Source organism: Rutidosis leptorrhynchoides, chromosome 2 (genome assembly GCF_046630445.1).
Source record: "Rutidosis leptorrhynchoides isolate AG116_Rl617_1_P2 chromosome 2, CSIRO_AGI_Rlap_v1, whole genome shotgun sequence".
Classification (NCBI taxonomy): Eukaryota; Viridiplantae; Streptophyta; class Magnoliopsida; order Asterales; family Asteraceae; genus Rutidosis; species Rutidosis leptorrhynchoides.
In genome coordinates, this window is record NC_092334.1 from 628554337 (window position 1) to 628578311 (window position 23975).

At 36.7% G+C, this 23975-nt stretch overlaps 1 protein-coding gene and 1 long non-coding RNA gene across 6 annotated transcripts; one reads left to right on the forward strand and one right to left on the reverse strand.

Moving 5' to 3' along the window:
• Positions 1-221: 221 nt before the first annotated feature.
• LOC139893630 (G-type lectin S-receptor-like serine/threonine-protein kinase At4g27290) lies at positions 222-8542 on the forward strand. Of its 3 annotated transcripts, XM_071876806.1 has the most exons (8): positions 222-1567; positions 3346-3486; positions 3556-3713; positions 6915-7125; positions 7485-7725; positions 7814-7964; positions 8068-8095; positions 8185-8334. In XM_071876806.1, the coding sequence occupies exons 1-8, from the start codon at positions 280-282 to the stop codon at positions 8199-8201; spliced, it is 2235 nt and encodes a 744-aa protein (XP_071732907.1). In that variant the 5' UTR covers positions 222-279; the 3' UTR covers positions 8202-8334. The 3 variants fall into 3 exon arrangements, with proteins under 3 accessions (XP_071732907.1, XP_071732904.1, XP_071732905.1); XM_071876803.1 differs by having other exon boundaries at positions 237-1567; positions 8068-8542; XM_071876804.1 differs by having other exon boundaries at positions 237-1567; positions 7488-7725; positions 8068-8542.
• Positions 8543-9417: 875 nt separating this feature from the next.
• LOC139893631 (uncharacterized) lies at positions 9418-20574 on the reverse strand. Of its 3 annotated transcripts, XR_011774638.1 has the most exons (7): positions 20193-20574; positions 20037-20078; positions 10685-10729; positions 10426-10611; positions 10006-10346; positions 9646-9793; positions 9418-9559 (listed from the first exon to the last, which is right to left on the reverse strand). It is a non-coding gene; the product is annotated as an uncharacterized lncRNA (long non-coding RNA). The 3 variants fall into 3 exon arrangements; XR_011774639.1 differs by having other exon boundaries at positions 9646-10338; XR_011774637.1 differs by having other exon boundaries at positions 9646-10346.
• Positions 20575-23975: the final 3401 nt, after the last annotated feature.

Here is a 23975-nt window from a genome sequence, read left to right on the forward strand (position 1 = left end):
AAGTTCGGTACATTTACAAACAATTTTCTCTAATTATGCACTCTTAAATCTTAATAATAATTCTTCTAGAAGTAAAACACCTCAACAGTCCAAGTATTAGTCAAAACAGTCCATTAGATTATTAATTTAAAGTATTATTATTCAAGGAACAAGTCACAGTTGTGAAAGACTAGTTTTAATTGAGTTGACTTTTGATGCTTGGTCATTCAACCATTTTAATAATTTGTAATTATAAGCGATAAGGTTAATAATAGAAATCAAATATGATCATTGTTTTGAATGGAGGATCATTCCCTACCATTAATCCTCTTTATCTCTTTGATCTTGGTGCTTTCAGAATGTGCAGCACATGATACTATATCTGCAAATCAAGAAATCAAAGATGGTGAAACCATTGTTTCTCAAGGGGAGATGTTTGAAATGGGCTTCTTTAGCCCAGGAAATTCAAAAAATCGATACTTGGGGATATGGTACAAGAAGATATCAACCGGTACTGTTGTTTGGGTTGCTAACAGGGAGACACCAATAACTGATAAATTAGGCTTCTTTAAAGTTACAAAAGATGGAAACTTGTTGATTCTCAAAGGCGGCGGCAACACGGTGGCCTGGTCATCCAATTCAACCGCTAGTGGTAATGGTAATGCTCCTGTGGTGGAGGTGCAGCTTCTGGATACTGGAAATCTTGTTGTGTGGGATAAAAAAAAAGACACCAACCGAAACCTTATATGGCAAAGTTTTGATTACCCTGGTGACACGTTTCTACCGGGAATGAAATTTGGGAAGGATTTTGTAACGGGTATTGAATGGTGCATGACATCATGGAAGAGTCCGGATGATCCTGCACCGGGTCTGTATCATGATCTCGTAAACACAAATGGATATCCACAAATATTCGGGTGGCGGGGTAAGGAATTATTAACGAGACTTGGACCATGGAATGGTGTAGGGTTCAATGGCTTTGGTATTGACATACCAAATCCAATTTACTCTCTTGAGTTTGTTGTTAACGAGAAAGAAATATATCATAAATATGAACTTAAAAGTTCGGTTATCATGCGGGTAGTATTGACATGGGAGGGAAAGACTGAGATTTTGCATTGGATTGAGCGAATTCAAGAGTGGTTGGTGTATGCCGATGCAAGTGTTGATAGTTGTGGCCGATTTGCATTATGTGGTCCTTATGGTAGCTGCAGTATTAATACGCATCCACCTTGTGGTTGTATGGAAGGGTTTGAACCAAAAAACCAACAACAATGGGATGCATCCGATTGGTCAAGTGGGTGTAAACGTAAAAAGGCTTTAAATTGTGGGAATACGGACGGGTTTCGTAAAATTGCAGGAGGAGTCAAAGTACCAGATACGAGAAAGTCATATTATAACGTGAGCATGAGTTTAGGAGAATGTGAGATGACCTGTAAAAGGGATTGTTCTTGTACAGCCTACGCAAGTTTAGATATTAGCAATGGTGGAAGTGGTTGTCTGTTGTGGTTTCATGAGCTTATGGATACGAGAGAGTATGATTCAAAGCAAGATCTTTACCTAAAAATGGCCGCATCTGAGTTACAAGGTACACATGTTATAGTGAGAATAGTCTGCACTTTTTTGAAAGTTCAAAATTTTGAATTGGATTGTCTTTGTGTTTGTAGCTAATGGACTAAAGAGGGTGTTTGTGATTGCTTATATAAGTGTTTATCTGCTTATTATTTATTTTTTTATGCATATTAGCAAATACAAACTGCTTATCTTCTTTTCAGTAGGCATAAGCACTAAAAAAAAGTAGGTTGGTCCTTGCTTATTATCTAGTCAGAGAAGCACTTAAAATAAGCAATCACAAACTAAAGGTTATTGAAACTGTGATCTGCTTCTCATTCGTAGGGAGATATATATACAGTATACAATGTACAACTGTCTTACTTTGTTATAGGAAGTGTTATGATTAACAACCGAAGTCATTGGGACCGGGGAGTATGTAATTAGAGGTTGGTTAGTACTATGTGAATTGGGTTGGGCAACTGGAAGAGATGGGTTGTTTAAGGTGGAATTTCCAGTGGGCTAAGGAGGTTTGGGCCGACTGGGTGATGTTGGTGTGTTTGGGCCAACAGTTGAAGTGGATGGAGTGGATCTGTTGAGGCCTAAGGGGGATAGCTTTTGGTTTGGGCCAGAGCATGTTTTTCTCTTTAGAAATATCAGATGAATAGAGTTGGACAGGAAATCCTGGTGAGATGTGGGGGTAACTTGTTTTTGGAAGAACAAAAAGATGGAGTCATCAAAGATTAGGTGGTGCGAGATAAGTATCTTTTTTGAGTCGAGATCGTATCATTAATACCCCGATAGTTGGATGGGTAGCCCGAAAAGACAGACGGTTTCGACTGGGTGTGAAGTTTGTAAATTGTAGTAGACGGAAAATTAATGGGTAATAAACCCACCCGAAACTTGACTGAACAGAGCGAAGAAATTCTGAATCAGTCTTGGTGAAGAATTTATGATGAGAGGGGATGGGCGGGTAGGGTTTATTGGCCTGACGATACCATAAAGGTTATTGAAACAGTGATCTGCTTCTCATTCATAGGCAAATATATATACATAATACACTCTAAAACTGTCTTCCTTTTTTTACAGGAAGTAGGGATGACATAAAGGCTCGTACCCGATGGGTAAACCCGAAATCCTTTTTTTTGGGCCGGGTCTGGGTCCGGGTAGTCGGGTGTAGGGATGATTAAAATTTTTTGTACAGCTTCGAGTCTGGAATGGGTTTGGATACAAACTCGAATACCCGACCCGATGGGGATTTCAATTTCAATAATACCAATAATAAAACTTAATAATAATAATAATAATAATAATAATAATAATAATAATAATAATAATAATAATAATAATAATAATAATAATATATGCTATTATACTATTGTTCGATGTTTATATATAGTCATTTAGATTTACTACTCATTTTAATATAGTAATGAAACAAAAAAAAATAGAAGTAGGTGAATGAGAATGACTAAAAAAAGGAGATATTCGATACTCGCGAATAACCCATTAACCCAAGAGTTAGTAAGTAAATGGGGATCTCCGTTTACCTGTTGGGAAACCCGATAACCCAACGTTTAGTAATTAATTGGAACCTGACGGGTATGGGTCCGGGTTTGAGACAAGGTTTCTTAATAGAGTTCGGGTCTGGGATTACCTAAACCCAACCCGACTCGATGTCATCCCTAATAGGAAGTGATATGATCCTGATCCCCTAATGTTAAGCACCATATAGTTGCTAAATATATATACAAGTATAGACATCCACTGTCACACACACCCCCAAACTTAACGAGTATTTTTCCATAATGATAGGTCAGGTGGTACAACACGCTGGCCCCAACGAACGGAACGTACTAGTCATCGTATTCTTGTTGATGTCTTTGTTTCTACTGCTGCCTGCGTTAGCATATGCAAGTAGAAAGATGAAGAAAAGAAATTACATGAAAAGACGAGGTAACACAAGTTAGTAATTTCTAAAAATAGATGCAACTAAGATTAATCTAACATATCATCTTATTATAGGAAACAATGGATATGTGCTTGATGAAAAGAAAACAAGTTTGCGGATGGAACTTCTTGATAATTTGCAGTTTTTTAATCTAACCGAAGTAGAAAGGGCCACAGATAACTTCAATGTCTCCAATAAAATTGGAGAAGGTGGTTTCGGTCCTGTTTACAAGGTATTATTATTATTATTATTATTATTATTATTATTATTATTATTATTATTATAAACTTAAAAGTTTTAAAACTTACAAAAAATTAGTGGGAAGCCTAGAGACAATCTGGGCCCCCACACCTCTAGCAATAGCAAAACCTATCCTAGTAAAAATATGAGTAGCAGCACTGGCACCAATATCTTGCGTCATCGAACCCTTCTGAACCCGCTTTAGCAAAGAAACAGCCTCCTTCTCTAATTCCCCAAGGGAAGAAAATGAGAAAGGAATGAAACCATAACCAAACGCCAGACAACTAGATTCGTACTTGACCCGCTTCCGACGAGCCGCATCAATCACAGCACGTCCAGGGACAAAGTCAGAAAGCCCAGACTGTGTCAAAGGAGAAGACCCTGTCAAGTCAACACAAACATCGCGACCACAATCCCAGGAATAAAGTAACACATCTGCAGGTCTGAGGGCCCTGTCGTTCCCTCCAGACAACCCAATGTCAACCTCCTTTCTCGCTGAAATCCCAGATCGATAACAAACATCAACAAGGGAATCCCGGACAATATTATGTCGATGCTTAATACCCACCATACCAGCACAAGACACCGCGTGATCCCCGAAAATATCTCCAGTAAAAACCCTTGAACAGGCAGAGCATGCCGTCGAGATAGAGAACAATGGAACACCTAACCGGTAGCACAACACACATCGGTAAGTCTTTGCGTTCATCGTCTGACCCAACCCCAAAATAGGGACTGCCCTTAGCCAAGCAGAGGTGTGATCACTCTGCTGTGATTTCCATAAGGCCGATTGTCGGAGAGATAACGAAAAAGTGGATTCTGCAGAAGCGGTAACCTTTGTGAAATAAACATCTGCCAATTTCTTCATGAGTATTGGGGCAGCGACCTCACTCGGATTACCTAAAATATCAAACCCAACCGTTTTATTAAACAGAGCCAATGCATCTTCAAAAGCACGATCAAGACCAACAATACTCGCATGACGTAGGAGCTTGGTCTGCAATCCAGCAGACTGTAATCGAGAAGCCAGAAAAGCATAATGACGAACATCTCCTGCAGAATAAACACCAAGCCCTCCAAATGCAAATGGCAAGGTGGCAAGCCGCCACTGCCAATCACCAAACCCAGGCCCTGAAGCAGTAACAATACGCTCCAAGGAAGATCGAAGGGCTCCATCGAAAGCGCGTTGAGCCGCCTCAAATATACTAGGAGGACAAGTACGCAAGGAAAAGTAGAGTTTAGAAACTCCCATACATGCCCTAAGCAACAACTCCTCACACTGAGGATCATCAAGCTTAGCAACCTTATCCATAAGCGCAATGGACTTGGTCACCTTTTGCATCACCAGTTCACTACTAAAACCAGGATCGGAACTTGCGGGGGCCCCAAGCAACTTAACACCATTTAAAGGCCGAGCAATATTAGGAGGAAAGACACCTACTTGCCTGCTGCGAGGGTCCTCCGTAGGCCAGAAAATTTCTGTTTTTTCAACGTTGAGATGCAGCCCAAAACGAGGCCCATCCTCCATAATCAAATGCAAAACCTTCCCCACCACCAAAGTGTCCCCAATAATAGTACCATCATCCAAATACCACGCCTGAAGACAAACCTCAAAATTATCTCTGATTTTAGAAACCAAGGGTTGTAGGACCAAAGCAAAAAGCAGCGGACCAAGGGGATCACCCTGTTGCACCCCCTGAGAAGACCATAATGTGTGGTTCCCATAATACAATCTGGCTGGATTAGAGTAGCAAAATTCAACCCACCGAGAAATGCTCGGACAAAGGCGGCGAACTTCACGTAACATGACCGTACGATCAACTAGATTGAAGGCATTTTGAAAATCAACTAATAACATAGAGAGGCCAACATCAGAGCCACGATCCTCAATCAGCCGATTCACAGCATGAAGAATAGCCTCACCACCTGAAGAAACACCAACACCAAACTGAAGACCATCGAAGTAACTTCCCAAAGACTGGCCAACCATAGCCGCGCCAACCTTCGAAACAAGACGTCGCCAAACAGTACCCACAACTATAGGACGAAGACCACCGCCGGGCTTGACAAGCGGTGTGAGGGGAGCACTAGCAATATACTCTCCTAATTCCATAGGGCACCTTCCAGCTAGAAAGAGATTAACGACTCCGGTAATAGAGCCAACCAACTCATCCGAGACTGCCACAGCAGCACCACTCAAGCAATCCATAAGGTGTTGTGCACGTAAACCATCCCTACCACATGAAGTGCCCCGAGGAAAACTTTTAATCTGGCCCAAAACAACAGCAGAAGTCGTAACGAGGTGAAGGTGATCAACCGTCATATCAGGCAAGGATGGAGCGATAGAAGAAGGGTGCTTAGACAGCAAGTCCGCCAGTGTGGCGTCATTATAAGGAGCAACGCTTGATGAAGAAAGAACACGAGCTGCAGCGGTGTAATGGCCATCACAAATCTTCCTACGACACTGCTTAATATTACGCTCTTCCAAATCAAGGACCTCATCATCAACCACTGACAACATAGGAGAATCCTCTGCCAAATACTCCCTCACAAGCTGTAAACTCCCACCCGCTGTCCCCCAAGAGCAAATAGCACGGGAAATATTCTCTTCCTGATGCCGACGCTTTATCGAAGACCTAGACTCACGACTACTCCGTGGCCGAAAGGTTTTAAGGGTACAAAGGGGTAACACCAACAAAGAGACCCAACTAGAAATGTCATCAGGCTTAGAGATCACCTTATCAAGAGCACCTTTCAAAACCCGAGAAAACCCCAAACGACACTTGGGAGGGATAGACTTAACCGTGCGAAACCCCTTAGAGAACAACTGATCCAGGAGAGCCACGTCAAAACCATCGTTATGATCACGCACCGAACCATCCTCAATACAAAGTCGAGCAGGAGAAGAGGGAGCTAGTGGCTTGGAAAAATTATGAAGCACAAAACGAACAACACCATTTCCCTCATCGGGGGGCGGCACATCCGGGCTCCTACCATGACGGCACTTAGCACGTACCGTGTGTGTTATTATTATTATTATTATTATTATTATTATTATTATTATATTATTATTATTATTATTATTATTATTATTATTATTATTATTATTATTATTATTATGTTGTTTTAAATGCTTTTTGAACAGGAGATATGCTTATTAGTATCATAAACTGTAAATGTTAATCTTTTTTAGGGTGTTTTAGAAGACGGTCAAGAAGTAGCAGTGAAACGGCTGTCAGAAACATCTCAGCAAGGGCTTGATGAGTTCAAAAATGAACTCACTTGTATTGCCAAACTTCAGCATCGAAATCTTGTGAAGCTTCTTGGATATTGCGTTCATGAATATGAACTGATCTTGATATACGAATACATGCCTAATAATAGCTTGGACTTTTTTCTCTTTGGTTCGATTTTCGTCTCTATAACTTCAACTATAGTACCTTGATTTTAAAATATTATATTATTTAATTATTATATATTATAACTAAACCATCCAGGCTAGCCTGGATGGCCACCGACACTTCCAGTGAAGGGAGCCACCCGGGTTCGATTCTTGGCACTGCCATCTCGTTCAAAAAGGGAGCTCACCTGAGGTTGCTTTACCTGGTAACCGTGAGGGTCGGCTTGCGGTTTATCCGGTGGTTTACTCGCTGCGTTGGGGCCAATGTGCCTGCTTCTTAGTTGGGGTTCCACCGTTACCAAAAAAAAAAAAAAAAAAAAAAAAAAATATTATAACTAGGCTTGATTAGTAGCAACTTTTTAGCAGATAAAGAAAGAAGTTTAATGCTGGACTGGCCTAAGCGTTTTGTCATTATTCATGGGATGGCACGAGGTATACTGTATCTACATCAAGATTCACGCCTTCAAATTATTCACAGAGATCTCAAGGCGGGTAATATTCTACTAGACAGTAACATGAATCCTAAAATATCCGACTTCGGCCTTGCTAGAAAGTTTGTAGGCCATGACGACATCGCAAAGACAAAAAAAGTTGTTGGAACATAGTAAGAGTTCATGAACCTTTATCTATTAAATTATTTTTGTAGGTATACTATAAAACTATAAATTATTTTGTTATAAACTCTGCTGCAGTGGTTACATTTCTCCGGAGTATGCAGTACACGGGCGTTTCTCTATAAAGTCGGATGTATTTAGTTTTGGCGTTTTGGTGTTGGAGATAATTTGTGGAAAGAAAAACAGAGAATTCACCCACGAAAACCACGGAGACAACCTTCTTGGACATGTAAGTAATGTACTAATGTTATATACTTATATACAAGTGATCATATAAAGAATACCCTTTATTTAGTTTGTCAATACTTGAAATATTCGGTTGTTTAATGTAGGCATGGAGACTGTACAAAGAAAACAAAGGTACTGAACTAATATGTGAATCTTTACGCGCTTCATGTATCGTCTCGGAAGTATTAAGATCGATACACGTTGCACTACTATGCGTGCAGCATCATGCAGAAGATAGGCCTACTATGTTGTCAGTGGTTCTTATGTTGGTTAGCGAGAGCAAATTACCTGAACCTAAACAGCCCGCTTTTTTCACTGATGAATACTTTCATGGACATAAATCTTTTTCATCAGTTGATAAACAGACAATAACAATATTGTATGGTCGATAGGAAACAGGTGTTCACAATCTTGAATGTTTTCAATTGAAGATTGTATTTTGTAAATTTGGCAATACATAATATGACTTGAGCATGGTTAGAAAGTTGCTTCAAAGAAGCTTAGTACAAGGATAACTACAGAAATAACAAATTTAACTAGCATTGTATCTACTTGTGCCCATATAAAACTTTGGGAATTTAGCCTAGATACACTTTTTTTTCTTCTTATTAAATTGTTCGAATACACCATTTGTTCGAATCAATATTTATTCAAACTCAAGTACTTGTTTGAACTCAGGTAACAGGGTCCACTACAACAAAAGTGTACATATAGGACACCCAAATTGGTCCTATAATGTCACTTTATAGGACCTTTTGGCATGATAGAACCAACAAGAGATGTGTACTAACTATGGCGGTCGTATAAAGTATAGACGCAAAAAAGTGTCCTAAAAGGTAATAAGATTATGAAACCAATTATCGGGTCCTATAATATTATTAACGACCACACAGAAAAGTCCTTACAAGTGCATATTGAGTGACTTTTATTTAGATCGAAACATACAAAAAGGTCCCAAAAGTAAAAATAATTTACATTAGTACCAACAAAGGGGTCCTATTTAAGTTTTATATTTCTTAAGGACTAACAAAAATGGTCTCATAACTATGTTAGTACCTAAATAAAAGTCCTATTATAAAAAAAATACTACATTAGTACCAATAAAAAAGGTCCTAATGTATCAATATTTTTGTTTAGTACCAAGAAAAAAGGTCTCAATATACACAAATGTTACTTTGGTATCACATAAAGGGTCCTAATATAATGAGTCCTATCAAGTCATAGTTCCGAATAAGTTTCTATATTCGGATCCGGGTCGGATATTCATGTTCGGTTCGGGTTCTTTTAGATTCATGTATTCGGATCGGTTTGATTATTTGGGCCCGGATCGGATTATTGGATCCATATATTCGGGCCTAATTTTTATTTAATTCAACTTTTAGACATTCGATTAATAATTTCTATTAAAAATAAATATAAAATAAAACATAATCATATTTTAATAAATTGTACTCATAAATTGAAAAACACCGAAAAATTCATAGATAATCCAACATATCAATACTAAAATAACACTCGACAAAAAAATAAAAATAATGAAAAACAACGAAGAACGTCTTCGGTCAACACGTATCTTTATTAATCCAAGGGTACCACCTGTAAAAAAAAATCATATATTTATAAGCATAAAAGTGCATGTTATTATAAAAATTAATATTATCATAAATTTATGGTAGACATACCGATATGAACGTAGAAGGCCACGCGATAGTTACGCCTGTAGCGTCTTCAACTTTCTTAATCGGATCAAATGGCCTAACCACATCAACACCTTTTTTAAGGACATGTTGAAGGCGTACCGCACACCAATCATCTCTAACCAAATGGCCCCTACCAAACATAACCAGATGAAAATACAATAAAAAACAATCAAAATAAACTAAGCTCGCTTAGCAAGATATACACCCGTTGGCACTTTCATAGCCCTTTAGCCAATTTAATAGCCCATAAGGCACAATTCCAACACCTTTAACAAGTTCGTTGCCCGCTTGACTATCACCATTTTAATGAAAATACAATATAAACACAACATAACTACTTACCCAACCATGTCATTAAGAGTAAATTGATAACAGTACTCATTGTAGGTTCGACAATGCGGATATCCACCGCCGAAACATCGCGTCAATGTAACTTATTCACGTTTGCTGAGTCACTTAACAAAACAATAGACCCATTTGACAAAAATATTAGTTCAATAACAACACCACAATTAGTATACCATTTATATTTATATACTACTTGACTTGAAGTTATAACCAAAACAAGTAAGAGTACTCGCCTTAGCTAATAGAAAATTTAGTACCAACTCCACAAATGTCTCGATCTCTACAATGATCACTTGTTATGGCACTTAGGTGGTTAAATTTAGCAACCTATGAACCTATCACAATCCGATTTTAGCATCATTAAAATAATCGACAACCATAAAATATACTAGACATGTTTCAAGTTATTCATACCTTTTTTGGTTTCTAGAATTAAACCATACTCTGCTTCAAGTTATTCAGATCGAGGTCCTTCCACAAACCATCAAATGTCAAATATTGTTATTCAAACGATTCCAGCCTTAGCATCAAATATACTAGACATGTCATCTCCCACAAAGTATAGCCTATGATTCCCTTCAACTTCCTTCAGATTCCTCCCTAAAAACTCACCCAAATTATTGACATTATAACCAAGGTAAAAAAACAAAACAGGATCAAACAGGATGTTTACTTGATAGCATCTTTGATTTCATCATAGGAGGCAGACTCTTCCAATCTATCAACAACAAAGACATCGATGGTTTATGTAACATCCCGCATTTTTTCGTTAAATTATTTTAACGCCGTCTTTTTTTTTATTTTATTTAATATCCTCAGCATCTCGATTCGTATCCTCTTTTAGCTACATTCTTAAAATATTTTCGTTATTGGATTATAACGTCCCCCGTACTCTCGTGAAGTTAAATATTCGTTCGGTTAATTTCCGCACCCGACTACAAACTAGAGGGACTAGTTTTGCCAAAAAGACAAAGAGGTGACTAGCTTTTGACTAGTCAACCCCACCTCCCATCTTTTTCATTTTCATTTTTCCTTTTCTTTCACTACTTCCATAATTTCTCTCAATTCTCCATTTTGAAGATTCATCATCTAAATCAAATCGGTCAAGCTTCAATCCAAACAAATTACATATTTGAAATCCTTGCAACTTCCTCTTCGATTCCATACCAATTTCATCTCATTTGGGTAACTTTCTAAAATCACTAGATTTCTTTAAATTCGTGTTCTTGACTTATAAAGTAGTTAATTAGTGTCTATGGCTCATTGTGATGTCGTGTATGTAATTTGTATGCTCGATTTGTTGTTTTTGGTGTAACTAGTTCATTATGAAAATTGCTTGCTAAATCTTTGATTTTGGATGATTAAAAGTTGTTTAATTGTTAAAGTTCATGTATTAAATGTGTTACTAGCGTCATTAGCTTCAATTTGATGTGTAGGTTGATTAAGAAAACTTCAAAAACATGATTATTGATTTTGAGATGTTTGACTAGGGTTTGATAGTTCTTGACATGAATTTTTGGATGCTTGAATGCCATGAAATGTTAATTGTTAGTGTTTAGTAGTAATGTATGCTTCATTACCTTCAAAACGGCATATCACATGTGTGAATTGGATTCCCGAAACTTAAAATGCATTTGATGAACTTGAAACTTTGAAAATGGATTCTTAATGATCACTTGACGGAAAATCGGTTATTGAAATTGATGTTTTTGTTTGATGAAACGTGTTTAGTTGTTTTCCTTGTCAAATTACCTTTCCAACGATATATAGTATGCATTTTGGATGTTTTCGGTTCATAAAATATGTTAATTTGAGTTTTGGTTCGTGACTTGGTCTATTTTTCTGCAAACAGCAAAAATTCCAGGTATGCGCGCCGTGCAACCTCAGCGCGCCGCGCAAAATAGAAATCCCAGATATTTGCCCCTTTAGTTGAGTTCTGACCCGGATTTACACTAGGGTGCGCGCCGCGCAACCCATAGCGCGCCGCGCATATGCCCAGCTCATTTTTGTTTTTATTTTTCCTTTCACAAAATGTTTCCCGCTTAACCGTAACTCCGATTAACATGAAACTTGGCCATTCTGCTCATAAATGATTTCTCATCATGGGAAAATTGTCGGATACCCGACCCGACCCCGTTGACCTTGACTTTGACCAAGTTTGACTTTTAGTCAAACTTAACCAAACAATTATACGATCGTTCTAACATGCTTAATTACTTGTATCGTGCATGAAACTTGACTAATTGATTCACATGCTACATAATCGAGTCGTAACGAGCCATAGGACTAATTGAACATCTTTGACCGTTTGTGTTTACCGTTATTGATATAACCTATATGTTTAGGTCAAGACTAGCTTTGTCTTTGCACGCGTTTACTTGTTGAAGTACTTTATTAACTCTTGCACGCAAGGTGAGATCATAGTCCCACTTTTACTCTTTTTGAACTTATATTTGGGATGAGAAAACATAAACGATTCTTTTGAACTAAGTGAACACAAGAACGGGAAAACAAACATTCTACATACGAGTTTAGAACAAAAATCCTCAATTCGATTATCATTAGTTACACTTGACGGGTGTAAGCGAGAACTTATGTTATATGGCCATATGGGTTGACAACCCTCATCTTTGACGGTTCGCTACCGTCTACAGATGAAATATATTTTCGAGAATCAGTGTTTGTTCTAGCACTATGGATGGGGTATACAATGGATGGAATGTTAAGCTTTGATAATTGGGTGCTCGTGAATATTAACTTTTAGAATGTATTACTATTATTTCAACTTTTCAAACCTTGTGGTTCGACTTACTTACTTTTACTCACTTACTTACTTAAACCTATGATTTCACCAACGTTTTCGTTGACAGATTTCTATGTTTTTCTCAGGGCTTGCACGATATGTGAAACATGCTTCCGCTTACTATTTGATACTTGCATTGGATGTCGAGTATACATGCATTTCATGGAGCGTATTTTGACTTTACTTTAAACCGTGTCGTCTAGATTTCATTTGTACTTATAACCTTGTAACTTAACTTTTGGTTGAACAATTCTTGTAAACTTTGGAAACAATCTTTATTTTGAAATGAAGGCGACATATTTTGGTCAAACGTTGTCATAAAGACTTATGACCAGGTGATGGGACCCATGTAGACGACGCCGTCACTTGACGATTTGTCGGGGTCGTTACAAGTGGTATCAGAGCCTTGGTTGTAGGGATTTAGAGTTCATTTGTGTCCACCCCGAGTCATAGGGTACATAGGTGAATCTAGACTACAACCGGCATATAGACTGAAGTAGGAATTACTTGACTATTTGTGCATTTATACTCGAACTCTTCTATCATATCTAACTCGTATTCGATCTTGATCTTACGTTGATAAATTTTGTTGACGCGCCACCTTGACTTTATAAAGTAATGTTAAATGCACATGTAAATCAGGGTAATATAATTTCCGAGATTATATTACGGTGATTCACATGGACGTTCCGACATTATGACGTAAAGAATTTAAGGCGAGTCAAGGAAAAATTTCCTCTCTATCCTTATTCCATACTCCGGTTAGTATTGTTGAAAATACTAACCAACGATATTCTTGTGTCATGAAGGAACAATGGCTCACCAAGGTCAACACAATACTCCTCTCGAAACCCTAGAACAAGCTCTTCAACGAATGATAACCACCGCCGTGGGTACGGCCGTGGCCGATCACTTTTCTAACAACAACAATCATGGAACCGGTAATTCAAACGAAGGTTGCTCCTACAAGAACTTCATGAAGTACAATCCTTCCACTTTCGATGGAACCGGAGGACCGGTTACTCTCACCCGATGGTTTGAACAAATGGAGACCGTTTTTAACACAAGCGGTTGTCGAGACCAAGATGAGGTCAAGTTTTCCACCCTCACTTTCACCGGCATTGCTCTCTCGTGGTGGAACACGTATGTACAATTGGTGGGAAGCGATGAAGCCCACACACTCTCTTGGACCGAATTAAGAGAAAGAATGATCACCGAATACTTCCCGCGCGACGAGACTCGAAGGCTCGAGCAGGGTCTAAGGAATTTAAAAACGGTCGGGAACGACCTCGAAGCTTATAATCAACGGTTTACCGAACTAGTCACAATGTGTCCAAATATCATGACTCCCGAATCCCTAAGAGTCGAACTTTACATGGATGGCCTCCCTAAGAGCATTCAACACAGGGTAATGACACCTCGACCCACTAACCTACAAGAGGCTTTAACAATGGCCCGCCATACTTTAGACACGGCGAATGAAATGGAAACGCCGGCACCAATGGTCGAGAACCAATCGAGCGGCAATAAAAGAACATGGGAAGCCTCTCAATCAAGCAACCACAACCACAACAACCTCTCCAAGAAGCCTTTCGCCTCCAACGACAAGAAGGGCTATACCGGAAAACTACCTTTTTGTAACGAATGCCGCAAGCATCACTTTGAAGGATGTGGCAGGTTCCGCCACCGGCGCCAAGGAAGTGGTCACATCGCCAAACATTGTGGAAGTGCCACCCCCATCACTCAAAAGGGACCCAACCCACGAAAGTTGGTCACTTGCTACGCATGTGGCCAAACGGGTCATTTTAGGAATGAATGCCCAAATAAGAAAATCAACCCCAACGCACGCCGTTGAACTTTCAACATCAACGCCTAGGATGCCCGAGACGACGATGGACTAGTCACGGGTACGTTTCTTCACAACAAACCGTATGTTTCATACTTATTCGATTCAATTACCGCTAGACGTTTTACAACCAAGACTTTGACTTGTACTCATTACATTCCACCTTTTTCCCTTAGATACTACTTAGGCAATTTAAGCGACCAACGGAAAGATATTGTGTGTCTATAAATTCTATCGGAGGATATACGTTAAGAATATTGACTTGACACCTATAGAACTAGGGAGCTCAGAACCTATTCGTTAAGGAGAAATTGTTTCCCTACAACTAGGTATAGATTATTGTGAACTAAATAATTTTCGGTTGAAAACCGATACCCTCTTCCTCGTATCCATGACCACCTGATTACTTGCATGAATCCCGTGTGCATTCCAAAACGACCTCCGTTCCGGTTATCATCAATTGGGGGTTAAGGGAGACGATGTCTCCTAAGCCATTTCTGAACTCGCAACGTTAGTTGTAAATCTCTCTTAGTACCGTTTGATTTATTTAGGACTCCGTCCGTATTCATGAACCTCCTAAACCACGTATGCAACTTATCTAGACAAATCTGTTATCGTATTTATAGATGACATCTTAACTTATTTAAGTAAAGAAGGAAAACGAACAACATCACCATCTTACGCTCGAACTTTTGAGAAAAGAGCAACTTTATACCAAATTCTCCGAGTGAGAATTTCTGTTGAACGAAGTCCAATTTTCTAGACCATGATGTTAATGGTCAAGGCATTACAATCAATCTCGAAATCAAGCCACATGTAATCAGGAAACTCTCCCAACTCAGACTTGTATTCGTAAAATCTTAGATCTCGTCTATTTTTACCGAAGATTCATTTCTGACTTTTCTCGTGTTACACGACTTTTAAACTCGTTAACTCACTAAGGAAAACTTTAAACCTCTCCGTGTTCGAACCTTGAGCGTGATTCTTCACACCAACAATTCTAGTTAAAATCGTATAGCAATAGATGGAACTCAAACATGGAAATATTTCTACTTGAACGCCGAAAGGCATACTCTCTCGTCTCAAAAATCAACATAACTAAAATTCGTTATTTTGCACGAAGAATTCGAATACTAAATTGTGGATCCGATCAATTTTCTCGTCATCCCGTACCACACTACCTACCTCTGTTATTTCACCGTCACCGTCTAATATTACTGGAATTTAAGATAACACACAATCCAACGATACTTCACTCTTCTTTGACTTAACGCCCTTGTGTTTCTGATAATCGGTCAACTATTATTCAACCCCGAACTATACAACTACGTGTACTACCTCGTTTCTCTTTCAGACTTCAACTTTTGACAACTAGAGGCACGTTATGGCAACCCCGAGATGTAAGCTCATCCTATTCTAAGTCCTCATTTCACTCCTATCTTTATCGCTCGCATTTCCGTTTAAGGAAACTCCTTGTAACATTTCTCCATGGATAGAGAAACTCTTCATATTACAATAGTATTCGCCACGAGGGTGAATAGTTCTAACGAACATTTTCGAACCCTAACTAACTTGTTCAAACGTATATTAAGAGATTCTATTCCAACACGGTGCATCTTTGTCAATTATCACGTATCGAAATACTCGTTTCACTTCTAGTTTTGCAAGAAACCTTGGAGACCCGCTTAGACATGAGTACCGCGTACCACCCACAAACCGACGAACCGAGCAAACGAACGATTTACGTCTTGGAAAGACATGTCACAAACTCGTATTGTCACCTTTAGTAGATCACTCTTACAACAGTAGATACCACTCGTGTGTTCACACGCACTTTCCGAAACCCTATATGACCGCTAATGTCATACCCCTGTTCATTTAACCAAAGCATCAACCACCGAAATCTGAACTCCATCAAGAAACAACAATTGAGATCGTTCAAGTCCGAGAAGGGCTCGAGACAACCCATTGTCGCCAGAAGAGTTATACCAAACTTAGATGAAAACCTCACCAAACCCAGTGTGTAACCGCGTAATATTGAGAAACCGCACCTTGGAAGGGTGTAATCCATTTTGGGAAATCGAGAAAGGCTATATCCGCAATATTGAACCTTTTGAAACCTTGGGGCGTATTGGAACCGCTTCCTACCGTTTAGAACTTCCGACTCAATTAAGTTTCCGTTTACCCTACATTTCGTGTAACAAACTTAGAAACGTGTCCTGCGGAACAGGAACGTGCAATCCTGCTCGATACATCAACTATCGATGACAAACTACTCTTCATAGGAAAACCAGTTGAAACCAGGGATCGTAAAAACCAAACCTTAATACAACGTGAAACCCTAACTATCCAAATTCATGAGAACACTCAAGGACGTACCTTCACTTATTCATAGCATTGACATCTCCGGTCTCGAGTGAGAGGCATCGATTATTACTTCCAACTAAATTTCGGGACGAAATTTCTTTTGAGGTGTGGATAATGTAACATCCCGCATTTTTCCGTTAAATTATTTTAACGCCGTCTTTTTTTTTTTTATTTATTTAATATCCTCAGCATCTCGATTCGTATCCTCTTTTAGCTACATTCTTAAAATATTTTCGTTATTGGATTATAACGTCCCCCGTACTCTCGTGAAGTTAAATATTCGTTCGGTTAATTTCCGCACCCGACTACAAACTAGAGGGACTAGTTTTGCCAAAAAGACAAAGAGGTGACTAGCTTTTGACTAGTCAACCCCACCTCCCATCTTTTTCATTTTCATTTTTCCTTTTCTTTCACTACTTCCATAATTTTTCTCAATTCTCCATTTTGAAGATTCATCATCTAAATCAAATCGGTCAAGCTTCAATCCAAACAAATTACATATTTGGAATCCTTGCAACTTCCTCTTCGATTCCATACCAATTTCATCTCATTTGGGTAACTTTCTAAAATCACTAGATTTCTTTAAATTCGTGTTCTTGACTTATAAAGTAGTTAATTAGTGTCTATGGCTCATTGTGATGTCGTGTATGTAATTTGTATGCTCGATTTGTTGTTTTTGGTGTAACTAGTTCATTATGAAAATTTCTTGCTAAATCTTTGATTTTGGATGATTAAAAGTTGTTTAATTGTTAAAGTTCATGTATTAAATGTGTTACTAGCGTCATTAGCTTCAATTTGATGTGTAGGTTGATTAAGAAAACTTCAAAAACATGATTATTGATTTTGAGATGTTTGACTAGGGTTTGATAGTTCTTGACATGAATTTTTGGATGCTTGAATGCCATGAAATGTTAATTGTTAGTGTTTAGTAGTAATGTATGCTTCATTACCTTCAAAACGGCATATCACATGTGTGAATTGGATTCCCGAAACTTAAAATGCATTTGATGAACTTGAAACTTTGAAAATGGATTCTTAATGATCACTTGACGGAAAATCGGTTATTGAAATTGATGTTTTTGTTTGATGAAACGTGTTTAGTTGTTTTCCTTGTCAAATTACCTTTCCAACGATATATAGTATGCATTTTGGATGTTTTCGGTTCATAAAATATGTTAATTTGAGTTTTGGTTCGTGACTTGGTCTATTTTTCTGCAAACAGCAAAAATTCCAGGTATGCGCGCCGTGCAACCTCAGCGCGCCGCGCAAAATAGAAATCCCAGATATTTGCCCCTTTAGTTGAGTTCTGACCCGGATTTACACTAGGGTGCGCGCCGCGCAACCCATAGCGCGCCGCGCATATGCCCAGCTCATTTTTGTTTTTATTTTTCCTTTCACAAAATGTTTCCCGCTTAACCGTAACTCCGATTAACATGAAACTTGGCCATTCTGCTCATAAATGATTTCTCATCATGGGAAAATTGTCGGATACCCGACCCGACCCTGTTGACCTTGACTTTGACCAAGTTTGACTTTTAGTCAAACTTAACCAAACAATTATACGATCGTTCTAACATGCTTAATTACTTGTATCGTGCATGAAACTTGACTAATTGATTCACATGCTACATAATCGAGTCGTAACGAGCCATAGGACTAATTGAACATCTTTGACCGTTTGTGTTTACCGTTATTGATATAACCTATATGTTTAGGTCAAGACTAGCTTTGTCTTTGCACGCGTTTACTTGTTGAAGTACTTTATTAACTCTTGCACGCAAGGTGAGATCATAGTCCCACTTTTACTCTTTTTGAACTTATATTTGGGATGAGAAAACATAAACGATTCTTTTGAACTAAGTGAACACAAGAACGGGAAAACAAACATTCTACATACGAGTTTAGAACAAAAATCCTCAATTCGATTATCATTAGTTACACTTGACGGGTGTAAGCGAGAACTTATGTTATATGGCCATATGGGTTGACAACCCTCATCTTTGACGGTTCGCTACCGTCTACAGATGAAATATATTTTCGAGAATCAGTGTTTGTTCTAGCACTATGGATGGGGTATACAATGGATGGAATGTTAAGCTTTGATAATTGGGTGCTCGTGAATATTAAATTTTAGAATGTATTACTATTATTTCAACTTTTCAAACCTTGTGGTTCGACTTACTTACTTTTACTCACTTACTTACTTAAACCTATGATTTCACCAACGTTTTCGTTGACAGATTTCTATGTTTTTCTCAGGGCTTGCACGATATGTGAAACATGCTTCCGCTTACTATTTGATACTTGCATTAGATGTCGAGTATACATGCATTTCATGGAGCGTCTTTTGACTTTACTTTAAACCGTGTCGTCTAGATTTCATTTGTACTTATAACCTTGTAACTTAACTTTTGGTTGAACAATTCTTGTAAACTTTGGAAACAATCTTTATTTTGAAATGAAGGCGACATATTTTGGTCAAACGTTGTCATAAAGACTTATGACCAGGTGATGGGACCCATGTAGACGACGCCGTCACTTGACGATTTGTCGGGGTCGTTACAGTTTACATGGTATCTCTTAAATCTAATCAAATTCAAAACCGTAACCTGTGAATCTAACAATTCAATGAACCAATCTCGTATCTAACAATTCAACGCAATACATATATTAAAATAAGTGCTGGTTACATGTTTAATCAGTCTCTCAGTTAGAATAATGTTTGAAAAACACCATATAATGCTTGAGTTACATAAAAGTATCATGTACTAAGCATTTAAAGACTGCAAGTACAAAAAATATAACAATTATCATTAACTGCATATTAAGGTATGGTGATAAAGGTCATCTGTTGCAACACCAGTAGTATTAAGATAAAGGATCCCCACTGGAGAATATATGCCAGACAGTAAAAAAAAAAATGCTATCTCTAATTTGGAAATAAATAATATACTAAGATCCAACAACTGGATACTCAAATTAAGAAAAGAACGCAGCTGTAATCGCTACCTTGATAAAATAAGACAGCTAAAGCAACGATTGTAGGTACATCTGCGCAAAAAAATCACATAAAAGATCTAATGATGATTAATTACAAGAATTAACTAAACTTTTAACAAAAAAAAAAAGTTTAGAAACAACGTAACGACATCAATTGCAACTCACCAGATGGAAGAAAATTCAAACGTAATTGCACCTATGCTCAAAATTTTACATTGAATAATTAAACCATTATCATTAGGTACAAAATAATTAGGACTGTTTGATTTTCATCTCAAACCCTAACAATAATTGCCCATAAGAATCATTTGGGAGCAGATAGATAAGCAAACCCTAACATTAATCTCCCCTAAGAATTGTCTGAGAGCATGTAGATGAGCACCACACCAATCACAAATAGCATCGAGTATACGCAAAAAACCCTAATATGAATCGCCCATTAGAACAAACCCTAAGATGAGCACAGCTTCAATTGCAAAACATCGGGAAGTATATATGCCAGATAAGAAAAAAGGAAGAAAGGAGAAGGTAAATGGTGCAAATCGATCGTGTGTATTAAGATGGTTACAAATGTATTTTAGGGGTGAAAGAGTGGAATTAGGTTAAGCAGTATCTACAGTCCGTTTAAATTTTGGGATGAAAAATTTTGGAGATAAATTGCGGGTGAGTTGAAATTTTACTTTGTAAAATATTTCAAAATTTTAAAAATTCACTCCTATTATTTCCATGTTAATCAAAATTTTTACAATTTTTTTTTAAAAGAATATCACCCGGTAAATTTTATTGACAATAAGATATGTACAATGAGGTACAAAGAACGAAAAAGGGCAAACCAACACCAACTACCAACAACCAACGGCTAACATTGCCTAAAACAACCAACAACCATAAACTAAAACAAACAAGCGACTTACAGAATCTTTCATCCATCTTTCAAGAGCTGCACCCTACTAGAGTGTTTAAATTTCAACGTCATCAATTTCATTCTAACTGTAGATCAAATCAAATCAAATCAAATCAAATCAAATCAAATCAAATCATAAATCTCATCCATCGAGTGCGACTTTCCTTTGAAGCATCAGCTGTTCCTTTCAATCCATATGAAATAGACAGAAGCTGAGAACACAAGTTTCTTTACTACTATGTTAGCTAGCCTTCTATGAGTCATGAGAGAAATACATCGAATAAAGTCCTTCCAGTCATTGTGTTATTGAAGTGATGTGTGTCAGCTTTTCTCCGGCAAGGGTGTGCGTGCATTAGTTTCTTTTTAATTTGGTTCCCGTAATTGCATATTGTTGGTTTAATCCTAATTAAGCATTGTTAATTAACAAAATTCCATGTCAGAAAGAGATTAGTGTACTCGATTGTAACTCGAAATTCGACACTTTTGAGTCTGGTTCGGGTCGTGGGCCGAGTATGAAGATGATTTTAACCTATTTTGCGGGTTTGAGTATTGGGATAAGTTTTGGTACAAACTCGCATACTTAATCTGTATATATGATTCGAAAGGAATTTTAATTTCATTAATAAATTTAATAGGTAGGATGTGATATTGTCATATTATTCGATATTTGTATATAGTCAATTAGATTTAGTACTAATTTTAATAGCATTATTGAAATAAAAAAGTGAAATAGATGAATAGTGAATGAGAATGAATAACAACTGGAATTCGATACTCGTAAAAAAAACTCGGTAACTCAAAAGTTATTAAGTAAATGGAGATACCAGTTTATCCATCGGGAATCCCGATGTCACACCCCCAAATAGGGCCTGGGGTATTTGTGACTAATTATATCAAATCACAGTTGTATAAACGAGAACAACTCTATATGAGACGTTTTATTGAGTTTTGCAGCGGAAGATAAATAGATTACATTGTATTTAGAGCATTAAATGTTTTTAAATAAATTGGTAAGTAATGCATGAAGACTCCAAGCATGGCAAGAAATCATCATCAAAGCAGCAAATATACAGCGGAAGCAATATTTAAGTACCTGAGAATAAACATGCTTAAAAAGTCAACACGAGGTTGAGTGATTTTATAGGTTTATCATATATCAATAGTTCAGTATAGCATTAGACCACAAGATTTCAGTTTAAAGTTGATTAATACCAAATATATCAATCGAAAGAGTTGATGTTTGTAATATCGTGACTAAACAAAGTTACCCAGTGATACTTGTTATTCATGTCGTTGAATCATTATTATGTAACCAAAGACCAGAGGTCAAATGATTAGAGACGTTACTCTCAATAGATCTGTTCACAATAATTAAGTTTGCATCTTATACCTCAGCAATTAACGATATTACGGCAGAGATTTAGCATGGCAAAGCACGTATATAGCATAAAAGTTTGATTACTTCTGTCTAAACGTAAAACAATTATAAAAGTTGCGCATGTATTATCAGCCCAAAAATATATATAAAAAGGGAACTATGAAAACTCACCTTAAAATAGCATAACAAAGATTTTACTAGGAAGTAGCTGTAATTGAAGTAGACTGGAAATCTCAACCTAGAGATAGAATGTACGATCAGATGTTGTCTAATAGATATAAGTATAGTAACTATACTAATGATAATGGCTTTCTAAAAGAAATTCCATTTTCGGAAAGGTCACTATCTATGGAAAGTTCCCACTTTTAGTAACTTTTCAATTATAGAAAGTTCGGGTTATAATCTTTAACAAGATGTTGTACGACTATTTCAAATCTCGTTACTATCATACAAGTCACTTGAATGATCAGTTGTTACCGGGCGCCCAGGATTCTTGACCAGAATCTATGTCATGGCATTCGAAATCCACAAGCAGTTCCCATAAGGCAACAAGGACCACCCTAGGCCATATGTAGCGGTGAGGTTCATATATAGTGCACGTTATCTTGATTATAACCTTCACATATTATAGGTGTATAAACTTTTATTATATAGTTAAGTTAATTATATATATATATATATATATATATATATATATACTATTAGTATTACATAATTATTAATAGTTTTATAATTATATACGCATTATTATTCAAGCTATAATTACTATATTGACTTAGATTAAATTAATATTTATAATATACTAATTACTAACACATACTATATAACATAATTGGTTATACTATTTGTTATTTAATTTACAAGATACTTAATAATATAGTACTTTATTAGCCCAATATTATCCATAAAATACCTAAATAATTAATTAAATACCTAATAATCATATACATAATTTTTATAGTCTTAGTTAAATATAAAAATTAGTAGAAAAAATTAAGAAAGTATTTTATTAAAATTTTGTATTTATATTTTTTTTATTCTTAATTTAATCACAAAAAAAGTTTAATTCTACATAAAATACCAAATAAACATAAATAATTATTTTTAAAATTTTTATAAGTTTCTTACAGTTAAATAACCTATATAAAAATATTTATAAAAATATTTATTTATTTTTACAATTATTTACTTATTTAACTCCTGTTTACATAATAATAGTGTTTAATTATGTAATAATTATTAATTCGACCCATAAATTAATTTTTATAATTTTTTCAGACCTAGACAAAGTTTATGAACCCACAAAAATTATTTATTTATTTTTATTTACTGTGTATATTTTTATTACAAATTTTATATGGTTTTCGTGTTTAATTAGTATTTAATTTGTAATTAACTAAAAATAATATTTCAAAACTTATCATAATTATTTTTAAAAGTACTACTACTGTTCTAAATAATTTCCAAAAAAATACTACTGATGTGAATATTTATTAATAATTTAAAATAACAATTGGGTAAAAATTCAAGAAATAAATAAAGTGAATAAAAATAAATAAGAAAATAAAAAGAAAATATTACCTCAAGAGTTCTTCAAGTTTTTATAGAGGGGATTTTGGTGTAATTTGTGAATAAGAAACTAGGAGTCTAGGGGTGTTTATATAGT

Bases quoted from the DNA above. Each gene is read 5' to 3' on its own strand.
- LOC139893630 (XM_071876803.1), top strand. From the start codon at position 280: ATGGAGGATCATTCCCTACCATTAATCCTCTTTATCTCTTTGATCTTG. The intron at 3,487-3,555 runs GTAACACAAGTT...ATCTTATTATAG, and splicing joins AAATTACATGAAAAGACGAG to GAAACAATGGATATGTGCTT. The intron at 3,714-6,914 runs GTATTATTATTA...AATCTTTTTTAG, and splicing joins GTTTCGGTCCTGTTTACAAG to GGTGTTTTAGAAGACGGTCA.